The sequence below is a fragment of the Brachyhypopomus gauderio genome, chromosome 3 (assembly GCF_052324685.1).
Source record: "Brachyhypopomus gauderio isolate BG-103 chromosome 3, BGAUD_0.2, whole genome shotgun sequence".
NCBI lineage: Eukaryota > Metazoa > Chordata > Actinopteri > Gymnotiformes > Hypopomidae > Brachyhypopomus > Brachyhypopomus gauderio.
This window is the reverse complement of record NC_135213.1, coordinates 21,792,414-21,810,506: the sequence shown is the minus strand read 5'-3', so window position 1 is coordinate 21,810,506 and position 18,093 is coordinate 21,792,414. Positions and strand designations below refer to the sequence as shown.

The 18,093-nt window shown below is 43.4% G+C and overlaps 1 protein-coding gene and 1 long non-coding RNA gene across 2 annotated transcripts; one reads left to right on the top strand and one right to left on the bottom strand.

Moving 5' to 3' along the window:
- Positions 1-10,012: 10,012 nt before the first annotated feature.
- Positions 10,013-12,958, bottom strand: LOC143510704 (uncharacterized). The gene is made up of 3 exons (XR_013130074.1): positions 12,943-12,958; positions 11,357-12,852; positions 10,013-11,275 (listed from the first exon to the last, which is right to left on the bottom strand). It is a non-coding gene; the product is annotated as an uncharacterized LOC143510704 (long non-coding RNA).
- Positions 12,959-13,361: 403 nt separating this feature from the next.
- Positions 13,362-17,993, top strand: ercc4 (excision repair cross-complementation group 4). The gene is made up of 11 exons (XM_077000328.1): positions 13,362-13,820; positions 14,118-14,298; positions 14,383-14,578; positions 14,687-14,894; positions 15,276-15,456; positions 15,546-15,668; positions 15,784-15,891; positions 15,981-16,563; positions 16,649-16,741; positions 16,861-16,973; positions 17,081-17,993. Exons 1-11 carry the CDS (start codon positions 13,644-13,646, stop codon positions 17,824-17,826), a joined length of 2,709 nt encoding a protein of 902 aa, XP_076856443.1. The 5' UTR covers positions 13,362-13,643; the 3' UTR covers positions 17,827-17,993.
- Positions 17,994-18,093: the final 100 nt, after the last annotated feature.

Here is an 18,093-nt window from a genome sequence, read left to right as displayed (position 1 = left end):
GTTCGTTCTTGCAGTGTTCATTCACTGTCGAATCAAGCTGACAGAATCAACCCTTTCCACCTCCAGCCTCAAATGTTTACTATTCAGAGCAGCTACTCCTCCGCACTGGGCAGGGGAGAGAGGAGTGTGTACGCACCATTTTAAAATACAACTCCATAGAATTACAAACACTACAGACACACATGCAGCCGCTGAAGCATGGCTTCTTGCTTTCACTGGGGTGTATTTTTTATGGAGCTATTATAGTGTCACCAGAACCTGAACCTGAAATCATTATTACTTGAAAAAACAGTCTGTAAAATCCTCGCAGGTATGCAAAAATTCGAGTTAAAATTCAGGTTCAGGTCGAAATTCAGGTTCGGGTCGCAATTCAGGTTCGGGTCGCAATTCAGGTTTGGGTCAAAATTCAGGTTCGGGTCGTAATTCAGGTTCGGGTCGAAATTCAGGTTCGGGTTGTAATTCAGGTTCAGGTCGAAATTCAGGTTCGGGTTGAAATTCAGGTTCAGGTTGAAATGCGGTTCATCCGGGATACGTAGGATGAGCAAACAAACTCAGAGCTAATCGAACTGCATCTGGCCAATCACAAAACATATCAGAGGTCATTAAGAGGCGCGTCTTTCTGCTAAATTTCCTGTAAGAGTGCGGTCCCTGTTTGGCGTGTAAGTAGCATGTAAGCAGCACGAAAGTGACCACTGTGCCACCCAGAAATGGCACCTTGTGGCAGCTGCCACATAATCGTGGCACTTAGTGTGACCAGTGCTGCGTGACTGTGGTCTCCGTTGTCCAGAAACGCCGCCTGCCTCTGCTGACAGACATCTAAAGACTCTTGGGTGACTCTGCGTATCGGCCACTCGCTTAAAATCATCCCGACGAGCTCCGAATCGCCATTTGTTGAAATGAAGATGGTTCATAACTTTTGTTTAAAAATTATGTTGAGTGAAATACTAGCCGACATCCAGCTAGACAGCTCTATATTACTAGTTCAGAATACTGTTTAGCGATAACGTCGTGAATCTACAGTGGTAGACCATTAACGACAGCACTAAATTTAAAGGGTTTATAGATGTATGGTTATCAGTGAATGTTCCTACACGCCATCAGCGTCATTTAAACCTCTGCGAGCGAATGGCATCGCATTTAGTATTTGTGCAATTTGTAGTATATTTCGCTTTGTATTGGTTTATATTGTTAGTCTAGATTACGTCTGTTACGACCCCACGATGTCATGGGTCTAGGTTTGGGGTGTGGGGTAGTAGCATGTGCGTAGTGGACAAGATGAAATTAAAGAAGAACGCGAAAACCAGACGGATACGTAAGAAAACGCTTTACTGCAGAGTGGTAATGGGTAGAAGAGCCTTTTCTACGCAGCAAAACACTGAACAGACACGTACGTACAAAAATACACGATTGACCATAAACCAACCAAGGAAAGGAGCAGTAGACGGCACCAAAGAAAAGAAACAAACAAAATATACTACACTAAGTTAACAAAGCAAGACTCACACCTTACTAACATAAATAAAGAAAATATATCTACGACGATTGTAGCTGACAGACGAGTTGTTTACTTTTGTGCGGTTGTGTTTAGTGTTGCTATAGAGACGAACGGTTTTTCTGGGGGTCCGGGTTGCTTGTAGACAACTGCTGATTTTACACTCCACTTCGCTGTTTTTCTTTCTTTCTTTTTTGATTTGAAAAGCACATGTGTTTACTTTAAGTTGTCGTCGTGTTGGTGTTATTCTTTATATTCTCAAGTTCATTGTCTAAGATAAAGTAACTACTACTGAAGAGAAGTTCATCTGACTTTCGTCAGACTACGAGATGTTATATTTCCTCTCCTTTAGCGAAAGCAGTTAACGAGGTTTGTTTAATATTTGTTTCTACGTGAATGTTAGTCTGCTAATGCAGGTATATGTAGCGCATTTCTTAAAGACGTGAATTGTATCGAACATGTTACATTTGCTTTAGTTACATTAATGAAGTTAAAGGATAAATGTCATGATCTTTGTCATTTATAGCAAATATCTTTGCAATCCTGTATTTGTAGTTCTCACGATGGGAAATGAGTTTGTTACACCATAAACCATCCGTCTTCACAAAGAACTGTTACTGCTTGTGGTCATTAAGGGGAGGCACAGTGAGAACTCGACTGCGCGGTGCAGGCAGTGAACACCCAGCGAAAGTCGTATCCTCCGTATGCCATCTCTAGGCTTCATCCACGTCATGCAAGAGCGGCGCGTACTACGGAGTACAAGAAATTAAGTGCTATAAGTTTGTCAAACTGCTGTTAAAAGACGTTAATATTGTGAATAAGGACTTCATTCATTTTATCGTTAAAATCGAATGCTGGTGTACATTCATGCTCGTCTGTTAGAGTGATTGTAAAAATTAAGATAACTAATTGTCACAGTTAAGTGTTGTTTGTTGTTCGGTCGTAAGCATTTCGATTTATCATATTTTATTCAGGAAACTGTTCGTTGCAGTGTTTTATTCAGATTATTCTGTGTTCAAGGTAGTATATTCTACAGTAGCAGTATAATTAAGACAAAGGATTAAATTTAGACTAATGGCAGAATCCCTCAGAAGTGACGGTCAGAATGAGATGGTGGTAGCTGCTCTCAAACCTTCATCTCAGCAGACAGCGCAACAAGAAAATCCCCAAGTAGAGGCAGAAATGCACCCAAAGACCGATGATGCGTCGCATATTGACGAGCAAAGTGAGCCTCGTAGAAGTCAAAGAATCCGAACCTTAACTGCAAAAGGGCAAGAACTGCATCATAAAAGATTCATGGAACTTGAACGTCGTTTTAAGGTACAGTACGAGAAGTGGGGAGTTCTTGTAAAGGATGCCATGCAAACGGTGAGCGGTCCTTGCACAGACAATGTGCTGCAAGACTTAATTTCCCAGGTAAGCAATGCTGCAACAGAGTTGAACCATGTGTATGAAGATCTGCGCAGAATTAAGGTTCCAAATAATGACATGCGCCGTAGAATGGATAAATGTGAAACTGTTACAAGAAAGGTTGCATCAAAAATATTGGATTGGATGGAAAGAAAAGAAGAGGCAGAAGGGGAGCCACTGGATTTGAATGACATTAAGTCAGTCATCTCATCCATTTCTTCAATTGGGTCAAGTTCTATTTCCAGACGGTCAAATTCTACTTGTTCTCAGAGCAGTTCAAATGTTACTTCCATATCTTCATTTTTAAAGCGGCAAGAGGCAGCTGCTGAGGTTGCTGCTAATCAGGCCACCTTACAAGTCTTGCAAGATCAAGAACGCCAATTAGGAGAAATTCAAACCCTTGAAGCTGAAAATAAAAGGATAATAGCTCAACAAACAGCAGATAGTTTAAGACGACGCTTAGAGAGAGAACAGGAAGAAACTAAACTACAAGCCCAGTTAGAGATTGAAAATGCAGCAAGACAGAAAATGTTAGATGAAAAGCGTAAAGAGCTGGAGCGTCTAGAAACAGTCAAACAGTTAAATGCTGCTAAGGCACGAATGCAAGTATACTCACAGAATTATGCTTGTGAAAGGGAATTTGAAGATGTACGATGTAAATGTGAATCAAAGGATTGGAAAGAGGTACCTGGACACGGTAACCACCCTTTCCAATATCATCCTCCACAACAAGTCGTAGTAAGCCCACAGCATGACAGCATTACATCCCTCGCAAGGATGCTGGCCGAATCGATCAGCATGAGTCGTCTGCCAATTCCAGAGCCAGCCATTTTTACTGGTGACCCACTCTGTTACAATGACTGGAAAGTATCCTTTCAGACACTAATAGATCGAAAAAATATTCCCGCCACTGAGAAACTTTATTATCTTCGTAAGTATGTGAGTGGAGCAGCAAAAAGGGCTATTGAGTGTTATTTCCTAGTAGGGACCGAAGCTGCCTATAGTGCTGCCTGGTCTGTCCTAGAAGAGAGGTTCGGAAATCCATTCATCATAGCCAAATCCTTCAGAGACATTCTCAAAGCATGGCCCAAGATAGGCCTAACGGACAGTGTGGCACTCAGGGATTTTGCAGACTTCCTTCGTGGTTGTGAAGCTGCCATGCAGGACATCAAGAGTCTTGAAATTCTCAATGATTGCAGTGAAAACCAGAACATGCTTTCTAAGCTTCCTGATTGGTTAGCATCAATGTGGAATAGGAAAGTGATAGAAATTGAAGAAGAAACAAACATGTTTCCTAGTTTTAGTCAATTTGTTAAATTCCTCACGAGAGAAGCCAACATCTCCTGCAACCCAGTTACTTCCCTTAACGCATTGAAGCACACTTCAAATTTCAGTGAGACTGAGATGTTTAGAGCATCGAGACCACGGAGCCAAGGGAGAAGAGCATTAGCTGCTCACACTGTTGAGAGTTCAGCTGTCACATGCACATTCTGTGAGATGTTAGGTCACAGTATCCATAAGTGTCGTAATTTCAGTGCAAGACCTGTAGCAGAGCGGCATAAATTTGTCTTGGAGAACAAATTGTGTTTTGGGTGTTTAAGGTTAGGTCATCGTTCCAAGAACTGCAATCATAGGAGCATCTGTGAGGTATGCCAGAAGGGACACCCAACTTGCTTGCACAAAGACCGTGCTAGAGATGATAGGAAGTACACAAGGCCAAGCAATGGAGAACTTGAAGGAGCACAACTATCACAAGAGAGGACACCAAGCACATCTCCACATGCTTTGTCCAATAGAGTCATAGTAGACAACGGCCTTACAAATACTTCCACAATAATTCCTGTATGGGTATCAGCCACAAGTGAACCACATCAAGAAATTCTAGTGTACGCACTTTTGGACACTCAGAGCGATTCAACATTCATTCTGGAAGAGACAGCAGAAGCTCTCAGTGTTAGGAAAGAACCAGTCCAGTTAAGGCTCTCCACGATGACTTCAAAGAGTATGGTTGTAGCTTGCCACAAGTTGATGGGTCTACAAGTTAGAGGTTTCTATTCAGATAAAAGTATTCTGCTGCCAGTGACTTACTCACGAGAATTCATCCCTGCGAGTAGAGAGCATATTCCGACACCAGAGACTGCACGAGCATGGCCTCATCTTGAGCATATTGCCGGAGAAATTGCTCCACAACAGAGCTGTGAGATCGGGCTCTTGATTGGTTACAATTGTTCTCAAGCTCTCCTCCCGCGTGAAGTTGTGTATGGTGAAGAGAACCAACCCTTTGCGCAGAGAACAGACTTGGGATGGAGCATCATTGGATGTAGCAACCTTCACATTGACTATGGAGACGCAATTGGAGTAAGTCATCAAGTTATGGTGATGCCAGTGATCCCAAGCCTTCAGTCCTCTTCAGAGTTGAAGGGCGAGATTCACTTTGTCTGCAGAACACAGGTTAGAGAGATGGTTGCTCCACCAGACATAATTAAGGCACTTGAGTCTGACTTTTGTGAAACAGTTGCAGAAGATAAACAGATCTCCCAAGAAGACCTACAGTTTCTAACACAACTGAAAGAAGAGATATGTATTAAGGATGATGGACACTATGAGATGCCTCTACCGTTTAAGGAAGCAAGGCCCAGTCTACCTAACAATAGGATATGCGCTGTACACCGTTTAAAATGCTTGGAGAAGAAACTTAGAAGAAGCAAGCAATACTACCTGGACTATACAAATTTTATGAATGACATCATAGCCAATGGTGATGCAGAACAGGTTCCAGAAGACGACATTAATAAGCAACCAGTGTGGTACATCCCACATCACGGGGTTTACCACCCAAGAAAACCTGGGAAGATACGCGTCGTCTTTGACTGTTCTGCGAAGTTTCAGGGTACGTGTCTGAACGAGCATCTCCTGACTGGTCCTGAGCTAACGAACACCTTGGTGGGCGTACTCTGCCGTTTTAGAAAGGGTCAGATAGCAGTGATATGTGACATAGAGCGCATGTTCCACCAATTCCATGTGAAGGCAAAGGATAAGGATTACCTGCGATTTCTATGGTGGGAGAATGGAGAGTTAGATTCTCAACCTTTAGTTTACAGGATGAGAGTTCATTTATTTGGTGCTGCCTCTTCACCCGGCTGTGCCAACTACGGTCTCAAGCATATTGCTGCTGTGGGACGAGGATGTTTCAGTGATCTCTCAGTCAGATTCATTGAAAGGAACTTCTATGTAGATGATGGATTATTGAGTGTGTCATCCTCAGAAGCCGCCATTCAAATTGTGAAAGAAGTCAGAGAAATTTGTAAGACAGGCGGACTTCGACTGCACAAGTTCATCTCTAATAGCAATGAAGTCTTGGCAACGATTCCCAAGGAAGAGCATGCTGAAAGGGTTGAGGATCCATATATGATGTTAGATAAAACACATGTAGAAGGAGTGCTTGGTGTGTCATGGTGTGTTACATCGGATGAATTTCAGTTTAGAGTGACACTGAAGCAGAACCCACTGACAAGAAGGGGAGTCTTGTCAACAGTAGCTTCAATATATGATCCACTTGGGTTTATAGCACCTTTAATCCTGACAGGAAAGCAAGTATTACAGCATATGTGTGTTGGAAAAGTTAGTTGGGATGATCCACTCCCTGTTGATCTCCAGCCTAAATTGGAGGCCTGGCTCCACGATCTTCAAAATCTGTCAGAGGTGAAAATCCAAAGATGTTACATGCCATCAGACTTCAAGGATGTTCAGCGCTATGAGCTACATCATTTTGCTGACGCCAGTCTTTCTGGCTATGGAGCATGTTCATATCTGAGAGGAATCAATGCAACAGGGGAGATTTACTGCTCCCTAGTTATGGGGAAGTCTAGAGTTGCCCCCATGAAATTTATGACCATCCCAAGACTTGAACTTTCAGCTGCGGTTGTCGCTGTGCGAATAAGCGATATGCTTAAGAAGGAGTTGGAGATAAATGCACTACAAGAATATTTCTGGACAGATTCGAAGGTTGTACTTGGTTACATAAACAATGATGCCAAGAGATTCCATCTTTTTGTGGCAAATCGAATCCAACGCATCAGACAAAGCACAAAGCCTGAACAGTGGAGGTATGTGTCCTCAGAACAGAATCCGGCAGATCATGCCTCCAGGGGGCTTACAGGAGAACAGCTTCTAAATTCCAACTGGTTCACAGGACCGGAATTTCTTTGGAACAGAGAACTTCCTAGAGAAGAAGTTATGGTGGGAGAGTCTGTGGACAGTGACCCAGAACTACGGAAGGTAACTATTCACGACACTCAAGCGACAGAAGAAAGATCCTTACAAGATCGGCTCTGTAAATTCTCTGACTGGACAAGAGCAGTGAAAGCAGTTGCCAGGCTTAAGCGATGGATCAAGGAAATTAAACACTTACAATCTAGGTCTGGAGAAGCCACCAGCTTGGCTGAGAGAAGTGAAGCAGAGCTCACTATTATTAAGATGTCTCAAGAGAAGGCCCTTTTCAAGGAAATTCAGCATATCAAGAATCAGAGCATGCCGAATGTTCGGGATATGACTAAGTTGCACAGACTGAACCCATTTCTTGATGAGCAAGGCATTCTCAGAGTGGGAGGTCGCTTATCACATGCTACTCTTCATCCACATGTACGACATCCAGCAATCCTTCCAAAGGATAGCCATACTTCAATGTTGCTCATCAAGCATTATCACGAGAAAGTACATCACCAAGGACGGGGAATGACCATGAATGAGCTGAGGTCTAATGGCGTGTGGATCCTGGCATGCAGTGGTGTAGTTTCTTCTTACATCTACAAGTGTACTAAATGCAGGAAATTTAGAAGATGTGCTGAGGAACAAAGAATGGCTGACCTTCCAGAAGAGCGTACAGAGGCAACTCCTCCCTTTGTATATTGTGGGATGGACTGCTTTGGACCATTTCATGTGAAAGATGGGAGAAGAGAGTTAAAGCGCTATGGCCTGCTGTTTACCTGCATGTGTTCTAGAGCAGTACACATTGAGATGCTCGAGGATCTATCCACCGATTCTTTCATTAATGCCTTACGCTCATTCATTGCTATAAGAGGTGCTGTTCGTCAAATTCGGTGTGATCAAGGTACCAATTTTATGGGTGCAAGAAATGAGTTCATTGAAGCTGCAAAGGGAATGAACCAAGAGCAAGTGAAAGCACTAGGTTGTGAGTTTCTCATGAACACACCATCTTCAAGCCATATGGGAGGTATTTGGGAAAGGCAAATACGCACAGTAAGAAGTATACTGATGTCTGTTCTCGATCATTCAGCAGGGCGACTTGATAGTGCCTCTTTACGCACCTTCCTATATGAAGTAATGGCTATCATAAACAGTAGACCACTCACTACTGAACATCTGAACAACCCACACGGTCCAGAGCCTCTCACACCGAACCATATCTTGACAATGAAGTCCAAGATCATTTTACCCCCACCGGGAAGGTTCATTAAAGAAGATCTTTACCTTCACAAGAGGTGGCGCAGGGTGCAATACTTGGCCAATGACTTCTGGTTTCGTTGGAAGAAGGAATACCTTCTTAATCTTCAAGCTAGGCAGAAATGGAACAAGGATCGGAGGAATGCAGAGGTCAACGACATCGTTATTCTGCAAGATGACTCTGCTCCACGGAATCAGTGGAAGTTAGCAAGAGTACTGGAAGTATACCTAGGACGTGACGGGAAAGTGAGGAAGGTGAAACTACTTGTTGGTGACTCAAATCTGGATAAATATGGCAAACGCACTGCCAAGCCTATCTTCTTAGAGAGACCCATTCATAAAACAGTGATCTTGCTAGAAGCTACTGATAGGATTTAGATAGTGGTTATTCTCTACCACATCTAGTTTGTTAGTAGAGAACATTTGTCAGCTCTTGATTGAAAATCATAAGTGATTTGGTGGGAGTGTAGCTGACAGACGAGTTGTTTACTTTTGTGCGGTTGTGTTTAGTGTTGCTATAGAGACGAACGGTTTTTCTGGGGGTCCGGGTTGCTTGTAGACAACTGCTGATTTTACACTCCACTTCGCTGTTTTTCTTTCTTTCTTTTTTGATTTGAAAAGCACATGTGTTTACTTTAAGTTGTCGTCGTGTTGGTGTTATTCTTTATATTCTCAAGTTCATTGTCTAAGATAAAGTAACTACTACTGAAGAGAAGTTCATCTGACTTTCGTCAGACTACGAGATGTTATATTTCCTCTCCTTTAGCGAAAGCAGTTAACGAGGTTTGTTTAATATTTGTTTCTACGTGAATGTTAGTCTGCTAATGCAGGTATATGTAGCGCATTTCTTAAAGACGTGAATTGTATCGAACATGTTACATTTGCTTTAGTTACATTAATGAAGTTAAAGGATAAATGTCATGATCTTTGTCATTTATAGCAAATATCTTTGCAATCCTGTATTTGTAGTTCTCACGATGGGAAATGAGTTTGTTACACCATAAACCATCCGTCTTCACAAAGAACTGTTACTGCTTGTGGTCATTAAGGGGAGGCACAACGATAATCTCAAACAAATATACATACACGGTGCCCGCCTCTATACTGGTGTTTCTCATAAAATATCCCTGCATGGGTGTCTATATAATTGTGCACATGCTACTACGTTCTTACTCCATGGTGGCGATTTTCACAACGCTATTCATGACAAAAGCTATCGCACAAACCCTCACCTCTCACATGAGAATCATGAGCTACAGTTTCTCAAAAGTCACACACAACCGTAAAGGCAATAAATGCTCGCGTCGCCTCCCGGCAACTTCCAGCAACTCCGTCATGCAGATTATGAAGCCGAATATCCTCCCCCTCATCCAAATCACGATCTTCGATTGGCCGACATAATCCACCCGTACCGAGGCAATCCACCTGTTAAACCAAAATTAACCGAAAGAGAAAACAACCTCCCCAAAATCCTCAGTTCACGTAACACCGCAGCATCAGCCATCAACCACCGAGCGGCTACTGCCATTGTCTACCACTAATCTAAATTCGACATTATCGTTAAAGAGTATGTGTTCTGTATGAGAGTATGTGGTGTGTGCATGGGCAGTGGCGTGCACAGACATTTTGGGGGGCAAGTGCTGGGGGGAAGGGGGGGGGGGCACTTTTTAGCGCACGTGGAACAATTCATTATAAAAAAATTACAAGCGCATGTTGAATGAAATTTGACTTTTATTAGTAACATTCTCTAAACGTGAGTTTTCAATGGAAAAAGTCACACCGCCAACTGATAAAATCCATATCCAATATTAACTATAGTCATTGTCCTTCAGTTAACTTCTGTTTACCCTCCACTGTCTGCAGGCATTGTTGCATATATTTTGCAATTAGTAAATCAATATAGGCTTACAATTAAGACAGTAAAAAGACCAAAAAGTACGAGAATGAGTTATAGGCTACTGACTGTTGTCATTACACGAATGCAGATGGACATTTTTCACAGGTAATGGGGAATGTGTTAATTTATGTTGCCTAACAAAACGTATACAACAGAAAACGTTCAGCTTAACACATAGATTTGCAAACTCTACCTTAATTATTTGTATGTGGTCGTCCTCACGTTATCTATCACTGATTTGGGCTAGTGCGACTAGTTTATCAGGTGACCATCGGCTAAAAATGCTTAGTAGTTTGGTGCTGTATGAGACATTTTACTGCACAACAAAATGATTTCACGTTGGGCTTAGAGGACAAACGGTACGATTTGACTTGATGTGTATGTGACCTGGCTGGTGGGGACGGGAGAAGAAGTCTATCTGTGAGCGTGTGTGCTGTGCTGAAGACGCTTCCTTCCACTCGCTGAACTGAACTGCTGCTGCAGCGCATCTGGTGTGACAAAGGAATAGAGAGGTCGGGTGTGTGCGAGGTGGTGGCGCATTTCAGGGCATTGTTTTTAATCGCTCAGGTTTTCAAAAGATCATTTCAAACCGACCTCAGTAAAATGATAATAATAAAAAACGAAGTTTCAAAAGGGCACTTTCGTTGATAAAGGGCAGAGTTGGGGTCTAATTGTGCACGCCACTGTGCATGGGTAAGTTTGAGTGTTTTCGTGTTTATCTGTACTCGTTCTCTGGTATGTTCGCTTTAGTCATCCGTGTAGCGGACCACTTGGATTAATCACACAAACAATGCTCGGAGCTTCGACTGGTGTATCTTTATTCTCTCCTCCTTTCGCCACCGACATTTGACACCGTGAAAACTACAAAATGTGGCAAAAAATAAAAAATAAACACAAATGCCCTAGCACCATACCTCATAGATAATGTGTAGAACAGGGTCCAAACTTTAAATGCGTCACTCCTAGCAAACTTGCACATGAACTCAACTTTATGTTATGAGCCGCAGCTCTTACTGAAAACAAAACAATCACATCTCCCTTCGTTTCAAATTAAATAAATCACTCTTTTGGATTAATACAATTTTTCTTCCTACCTCCTTCTGCTTCCAAGGGCGCTAAGTTTGAACTTTGTTTTACATTTGACATACAACAACACAAAAAAAAACGAAGCCAACTACAGTAAAATATCTTCCACAAGTGTCAACAAGGAATATAACAAGTAGTTCGTTTGTTCTTGTGTTTTTTCAAACTCTGGAGCAACGTACGTCGAACGCGCACAGAAGAACTCGCGCTGAAGAGCTCGCGCTGAAAGTCTCGTGCCGAAAGTTTAGTTCAGCGATAACAGGAGGTAGCAGAATAATCAAATATTCAATAATAAACAAATAAATAAATATAAGGCTGTCATTTACAATCCGTGTTGTGTCGCTGTAGTGGTTTGTGGTGTCGTCTAGTTTAGTCATGCTTCATCATGATCGTGCTGTCCGTGTGTCTTCTATTATATTAACGTAGTTAATTTAATGTTAAATGTGAAACCCCTTATATAAAATGCTCTTCTCATCAAGTGTCCTCCCACTGATAACACTTCACCCCCACGTCACAACATAAAACAGATTTATTACAGATTGTTCATCAGTGAACGTTCATCACGCCATCAGCGTCATTTAAACCACTGCGAGCGAGTGGCATCGCATTTGTAGGATTCGTGGAAATGAAGATGGTTTATATTTTTTGTTTGTTAATTTATGTTGGGTGAACGATTCGGAGCTGACCGACAGCTCCAAACTACGAGTTCAGGATGCTGTTTAACGATTATGTCGGGAGCCGCTCGGCTGACAATCTAGACTAACAATATAAACCAATACAAAGCGAAATATACTACAAATTGCACAAATACTAAATGCGATGCCATTCGCTCGCAGAGGTTTAAATGACGCTGATGGCGTGTAGGAACATTCACTGATAACCATACATCTATAATAATAAACCCTTTAAATTTAGTGCTGTCGTTAACGGTCTACCACTGTAGATTCACGTACCCTCCTATAATCTTAATTCGACGTTATCGCTAAACAGTATTCTGAACTAGTAATATAGAGCTGTCTAGCTGGATGTCGGCTAGTATTTCACTCAACATAATTTTTAAACAAAAGTTATGAACCATCTTCATTTCAACAAATGGCGATTCGGAGCTCGTCGGGATGATTTTAAGCGAGTGGCCGATACGCAGAGTCACCCAAGAGTCTTTAGTCTGTCAGCAGAGGCAGGCGGCGTTTCTGGACAACGGAGACCACAGTCACGCAGCACTGGTCACACTAAGTGCCACGATTATGTGGCAGCTGCCACAAGGTGCCATTTCTGGGTGGCACAGTGGTCACTTTCGTGCTGCTTACATGCTACTTACACGCCAAACAGGGACCGCACTCTTACAGGAAATTTAGCAGAAAGACGCGCCTCTTAATGACCTCTGATATGTTTTGTGATTGGCCAGATGCAGTTCGATTAGCTCTGAGTTTGTTTGCTCATCCTACGTATCCCGGATGAACCGCATTTCAACCTGAACCTGAATTTCAACCCGAACCTGAATTTCGACCTGAACCTGAATTACAACCCGAACCTGAATTTCGACCCGAACCTGAATTGCGACCCGAACCTGAATTGCGACCCGAACCTGAATTGCGACCCGAACCTGAATTTCGACCTGAACCTGAATTTTAACTCGAATTTTTGCATACCTGCGAGGATTTTACAGACTGTTTTTTCAAGTAATAATGATTTCAGGTTCAGGTTCTGGTGACACTATAATAGCTCCATAATTTTTCCAATAAAATTTTACGCATCCGAAAATAAATTTGTAAGATCTGCCTTGTTCCTGAATTCTGTTATTAGATTGTCACAAAATTGGACTGCATATTTCAGCGTGTCACAAAATTGGACTCCATAATTTAAATATCTGCCATCCCGCGTTTGTACACGTGTTGACAGTCGGGAAGCCTACATACTGTTTTCCAGCGGTGAACTCTGTGGGAATATACGTCTTGTAGTACCCAATGCACTAGGGGGCGCTAATACGATGTACATGCAGATTTGTAAAATCTTTCTTCTCCGGGTGTGGGTGTCACGTGATGTTGGGGTGTCATGTGGGCTAATGAAGTTAGCTTTGATTCAGACCTTTTCCCCTTTGGATCGCTGGGATGGCAAATTTAAATTTTGTCTGTATTTATGTAGACACAATATTGTCGTTATCTGGTTAGCTAAAGAGTAAACGTCACCAGTTCAAATCTTTAAAAAATACCGTTGCACTTGTGTTGATGTAACCCGCAGCCAAGCAGCTAGCTAATAATTGAGGATATTTGGGTTTTGTTGATAAGGTGAAGCCTGAAGATGGCGAGCCCTTTACTTGAGTTCGAAACTGAGATGTTTCTGAGTCTCTTCAGTACTGATGGTTTACTCGTAACAGCGGAGGGACTTGGTATTGATCGTATTCTTTTACACTTTATGAAGATCTACTCAGAAGAAGGTAGTCTGGTACTGCTGCTGAACACCACTACCCCAGAACAGGTAGCAGAGCTAACATAACCAACAGTCCTGTATTAGATACGTGCCGTGATTAGATCTACATGTATGCGTATGTTCTTATCCAAACTCACGTAGGCCAATGTAATATTAGGAGACTTGCCCAAGGGTTTTTATAGGTGTAGCGCGGGTCACTTTCTCAGATGGAGATTGAACCCCATTGTTATCCACTGCAACATACCATCCGGCAGACAAGTTTATTAGTGTCTGAAGTTTTTCACAACATGAATTTAGCTTGGCAGTCTTTTGTCATGAGCTTGCTAATGGTTGTTAATGTTGCAGGAGTACTTCACAGAAAAGTTGAGAGCTGAGGGAGTGACTCACCTTCCTCAGACCGTGAACAGTGATGTACCGAACAGTGAGCGTTATGATGTATACACACATGGAGGAGTGCTGTTTGTGACCAGCCGAATCCTGGTGGTTGACTTCCTGACTGACAGAATTCCTGCTCACTTAATTTCAGGTAATTCCATGCACCTTTATAGTATTTATTACAAATAATATTACATGAAGTGAAGCCTGAAAAGGTCTGCACTGTTGCTCGCAGGAATCCTAGTCTACCGGGCCCATAAGATTATTGAGTCCTGCCAGGAGGCCTTCATTTTGAGACTGTACCGACAAAAAAACAAGACTGGATTCATCAAAGCCTTCACAGATAAAGCCACAGCTTTCTCAACTGGCTTCTGTCAGGTTGAACGAGTTATGAGAAACCTTTTTGTAAAGAAGCTATTTCTCTGGCCAAGGTATGAACAAATCTACACCACAGAGCATTCAGAGATGCTTGTCTTTTGACTACTCTTTTTAAAATTATTATTATTATTTAAACATTTCTTCTGTTGGGTGACTCTCAGGTTCCAAGCCTCAGTGAACACTCTACTGGACAGGCATAAGCCTGATGTGGTTGAGCTGCATGTGCCCTTGACCCCAGCCATGAGGGCCATCCAGAGCTCCATCCTGGACATCATGAATGCCTGCCTGAAGGAGCTGAAACGCTATAACCCAACACTGGAGGCCGAGGACCTGTCCCTCGAGAATACACTAGGAAATGCCTTTGAGAAAGTGAGCAAATTTTGAGCAAATTCTCCGTATACATAAGTGGCATGGACTGTGTATTGAGATACGATTCCTTTATTGATTCCCATGGGGGAAATTCAGGTACTATAGCAGAACAGATGAAGACAAAGGTTGAATAAATAAGACTATAATTACAGTATAGTATAAGAGAAAATATACAGTTAATTGTGATCAGTTTGCTACAACAACATATTTTAATGGAATACATGCAGTACGTCATTGAACACTAAGACTAGTTAAGCCAGTATTTTCAGTGCACTTGTATATTTCACCTTGCTCCTATATTCCATTGTTGGTTACTCTTTCAAACAAATTGTGCTAGCACATTGAGTGCAGAAGTCACTGAACGTTGTTGTGCTTTTGTAGACCATTCGGCATTACCTTGATCCCTTGTGGCATCAGCTGGGGGCTAAAACCAAATCTCTAGTACAGGACCTGAAGATCCTGCGCACTCTGCTACTCTATCTCACCCAGTACGACTGTGTCACTTTTCTCAATTTGCTGGAGTCTCTGCGTATTAGCCAGAAGAACTTTGGCAGCAACTCAGGTACAGCTGAACAAGAAGTGCTGCTTAATATTTATTTGGGTACCAGAGTAGTGAAGGATAATCTAATTTAGCTTCTGATCCCCCTACAGGATGGCTGTTCCTGGACTCCAGCACTTCTATGTTTGTGAACGCCCGCAGCCGTGTTTATCGCATTCCTGAGTCAAAAAAGAAGCTCAAAGTTGATGAAGCGGACCAAAAACCAACCACTGCTGGTATGCAGTTCCCATTAGTTTCAAGCGCATGTTGACCCAGCAGCAGTGTTAAACCTCTTACTGATTCACACCAGTGTCTGGTATGAAATGTAACATTGTGTGTATTTGTGTGTAGCCCCTTTGAAAAGAGAGCTCGTGCTAGAACGCAATCCAAAGTGGGAGGCTCTGTCCGAGGTCCTGCTGGAGATTGAGAAGGAGAACAGCAGCTCTGAGCACGAGCCAGGTGAACCATTACAAACGGGCTACTACTTCACTGACCATCTCACTCGCTCTGTGTTTGCTTGGAGACTGATGTGTCTGCGTTTGGTCCAGGCCACGTGCTGATATGTGCCAGCGATGACCGGACGTGTGCTCAGCTGAAGGAGTACATCCAACGAGGCGCAGACTCCCTGCTCAGCCGCCTCTACTCGCGCACTCTTGGAAAAGACGAGTTTGCACCTGCACACGATAAGCCCAAAGGGGGTAACGGCTGGCCCAAAAAAGGCTTGAACGAGGCCGGCAAAGGCAGGAAGTCCAAATCTAAAAATTCCAATCCTAGCAGGAAGACAACGCGAACTTCGCTGACTCTCACCCAAATGGTGGGACAGGAGAGGGAGCCAGAGATGGAAGAGATGGGCAGCAGTGGGGATGAGGGTGAGCGAGGAGAGGAAGAGGAACACCAGGAGGTGGTGGAAGAGGAAGACGTTCTCCTGAACGTTTCTTCAGATTCCTACTATGGTATTCTCAAAGAGCCATTGACCGTCATCCATCCGCTGAAAGGCTGCTCGGACCCATACAGTCTAACCCGGGTGTTGCAGGAAGTGGAGCCGACGTTTGTAGTGCTTTATGATGCTGAACTTGGCTTCGTCCGTCAGCTTGAGGTGTACAAAGCCAGCAGGCCAGGCAAAACCCTCAGGTGCTAAAGTGCTGCAACCTTTTTACATTTAAGACAAATGTGTTTCCTGATTTGTGTGAGTTCACTGATACACTATCCCTCACAGGGTGTATTTTCTAATTTATGGAGGCTCAACAGAAGAACAGAGGTATCTTACAGCTCTCTGTAAAGAAAAACAGGCTTTCGAACATCTAATAAGGTCTGACCTTTCACTCTTAATTCCATTTGAGACGATGACTATCCATCATTGGTGGTGGTTTCAGTTTCATTTTGGTTTCTGTTCTACATGACATTTTCTGGGCTGTGTTTTGAATGTAGAGAGAAGGCCAGCATGGTTGTTCCAGAAGAGAGAGAAGGTCGAGAGGACACCAACCTGGACCTGGTCCGCAGTCAGGAGCCTGCCCACGCTGCCAGTGACACCCGCAAAGCAGGCAAGCTATCGCAGCTCTGCTCTCTTAGTCATTGTATTTGCTGTCAAGATAAATGCATTATTGTTAACTGCGTAGTGCTGTATTGTTATCGTTCATTTCCTCCACAGGTGGACAGGAAGGGGTCAGAAAGGCGTCTCGGGTCATCGTAGACATGCGGGAGTTCCGCAGTGAGCTTCCTTCACTGCTGCACCGGCGTGGACTCGACATCGAGCCGGTCACTCTGGAGGTGGGCGATTACATCCTGACTCCTGACATCTGCGTGGAGCGCAAGAGCGTGAGCGACCTGATTGGCTCCCTGCAGAGCGGCCGCCTCTACACGCAGTGCCTCTCCATGAGCCGCTTCTACCGCCGGCCCGTGCTGCTCATCGAGTTCGACCCCGCCAAGCCGTTCTCGCTCACGGCCCGCGGCGACATGCGGAAGGAGATCTCCGCCGGCGATGTCACGTCCAAGCTGACTCTCCTCACCCTCCACTTCCCCCGCCTGCGGCTGCTCTGGTGTCCTTCCCCTCACGCCACCGCCGAGCTCTTCCAGGAGCTCAAGCGTGATCGCCCAGAGCCCGACGCTGCCTCTGCCCAGGCCGTCACGGTGGAGTCGGCGACGGTGGATGAATCGGCAGAACTGTACAACCCCGGGCCCTATGACCTTCTCCTCCGCATGCCGGGAGTCAACGTGAAGAACTACCGGGGCCTCCTCAAGCATGCAGCCAGCCTGGCTGAACTGGTTGCTCTGAGCCAGGAGAAGCTTAGTGAAATTCTTGGCAGTGCGAATAATGCCAGACAACTTTATGAATTCCTACACAATGCTTCAGATATGAACTCTGTACAGAAGAACAAACTGATTTTAAAAAGTTAGAAAGTAAACAAGCCTGGTGTGTAACTTCAGATTTGTGTAATGCCTTGGAATTGTGCCTTAACTTACATGCAAACTAAATAAGTATTTTTATACATGTGTAATAATGTACAGTCCATGAATTGAGTTGTTTGTACACCTGGAGGTTTTTGTTTGATTCAAATTTTGTATATATTAAAAATATTTTTAAATGCAACAACTTTAGTTAATGTTTTTTTAACTGACATTTCTTTTATCAACTAACGTAAGCAAGCGTTAGTGCGCCCCCTA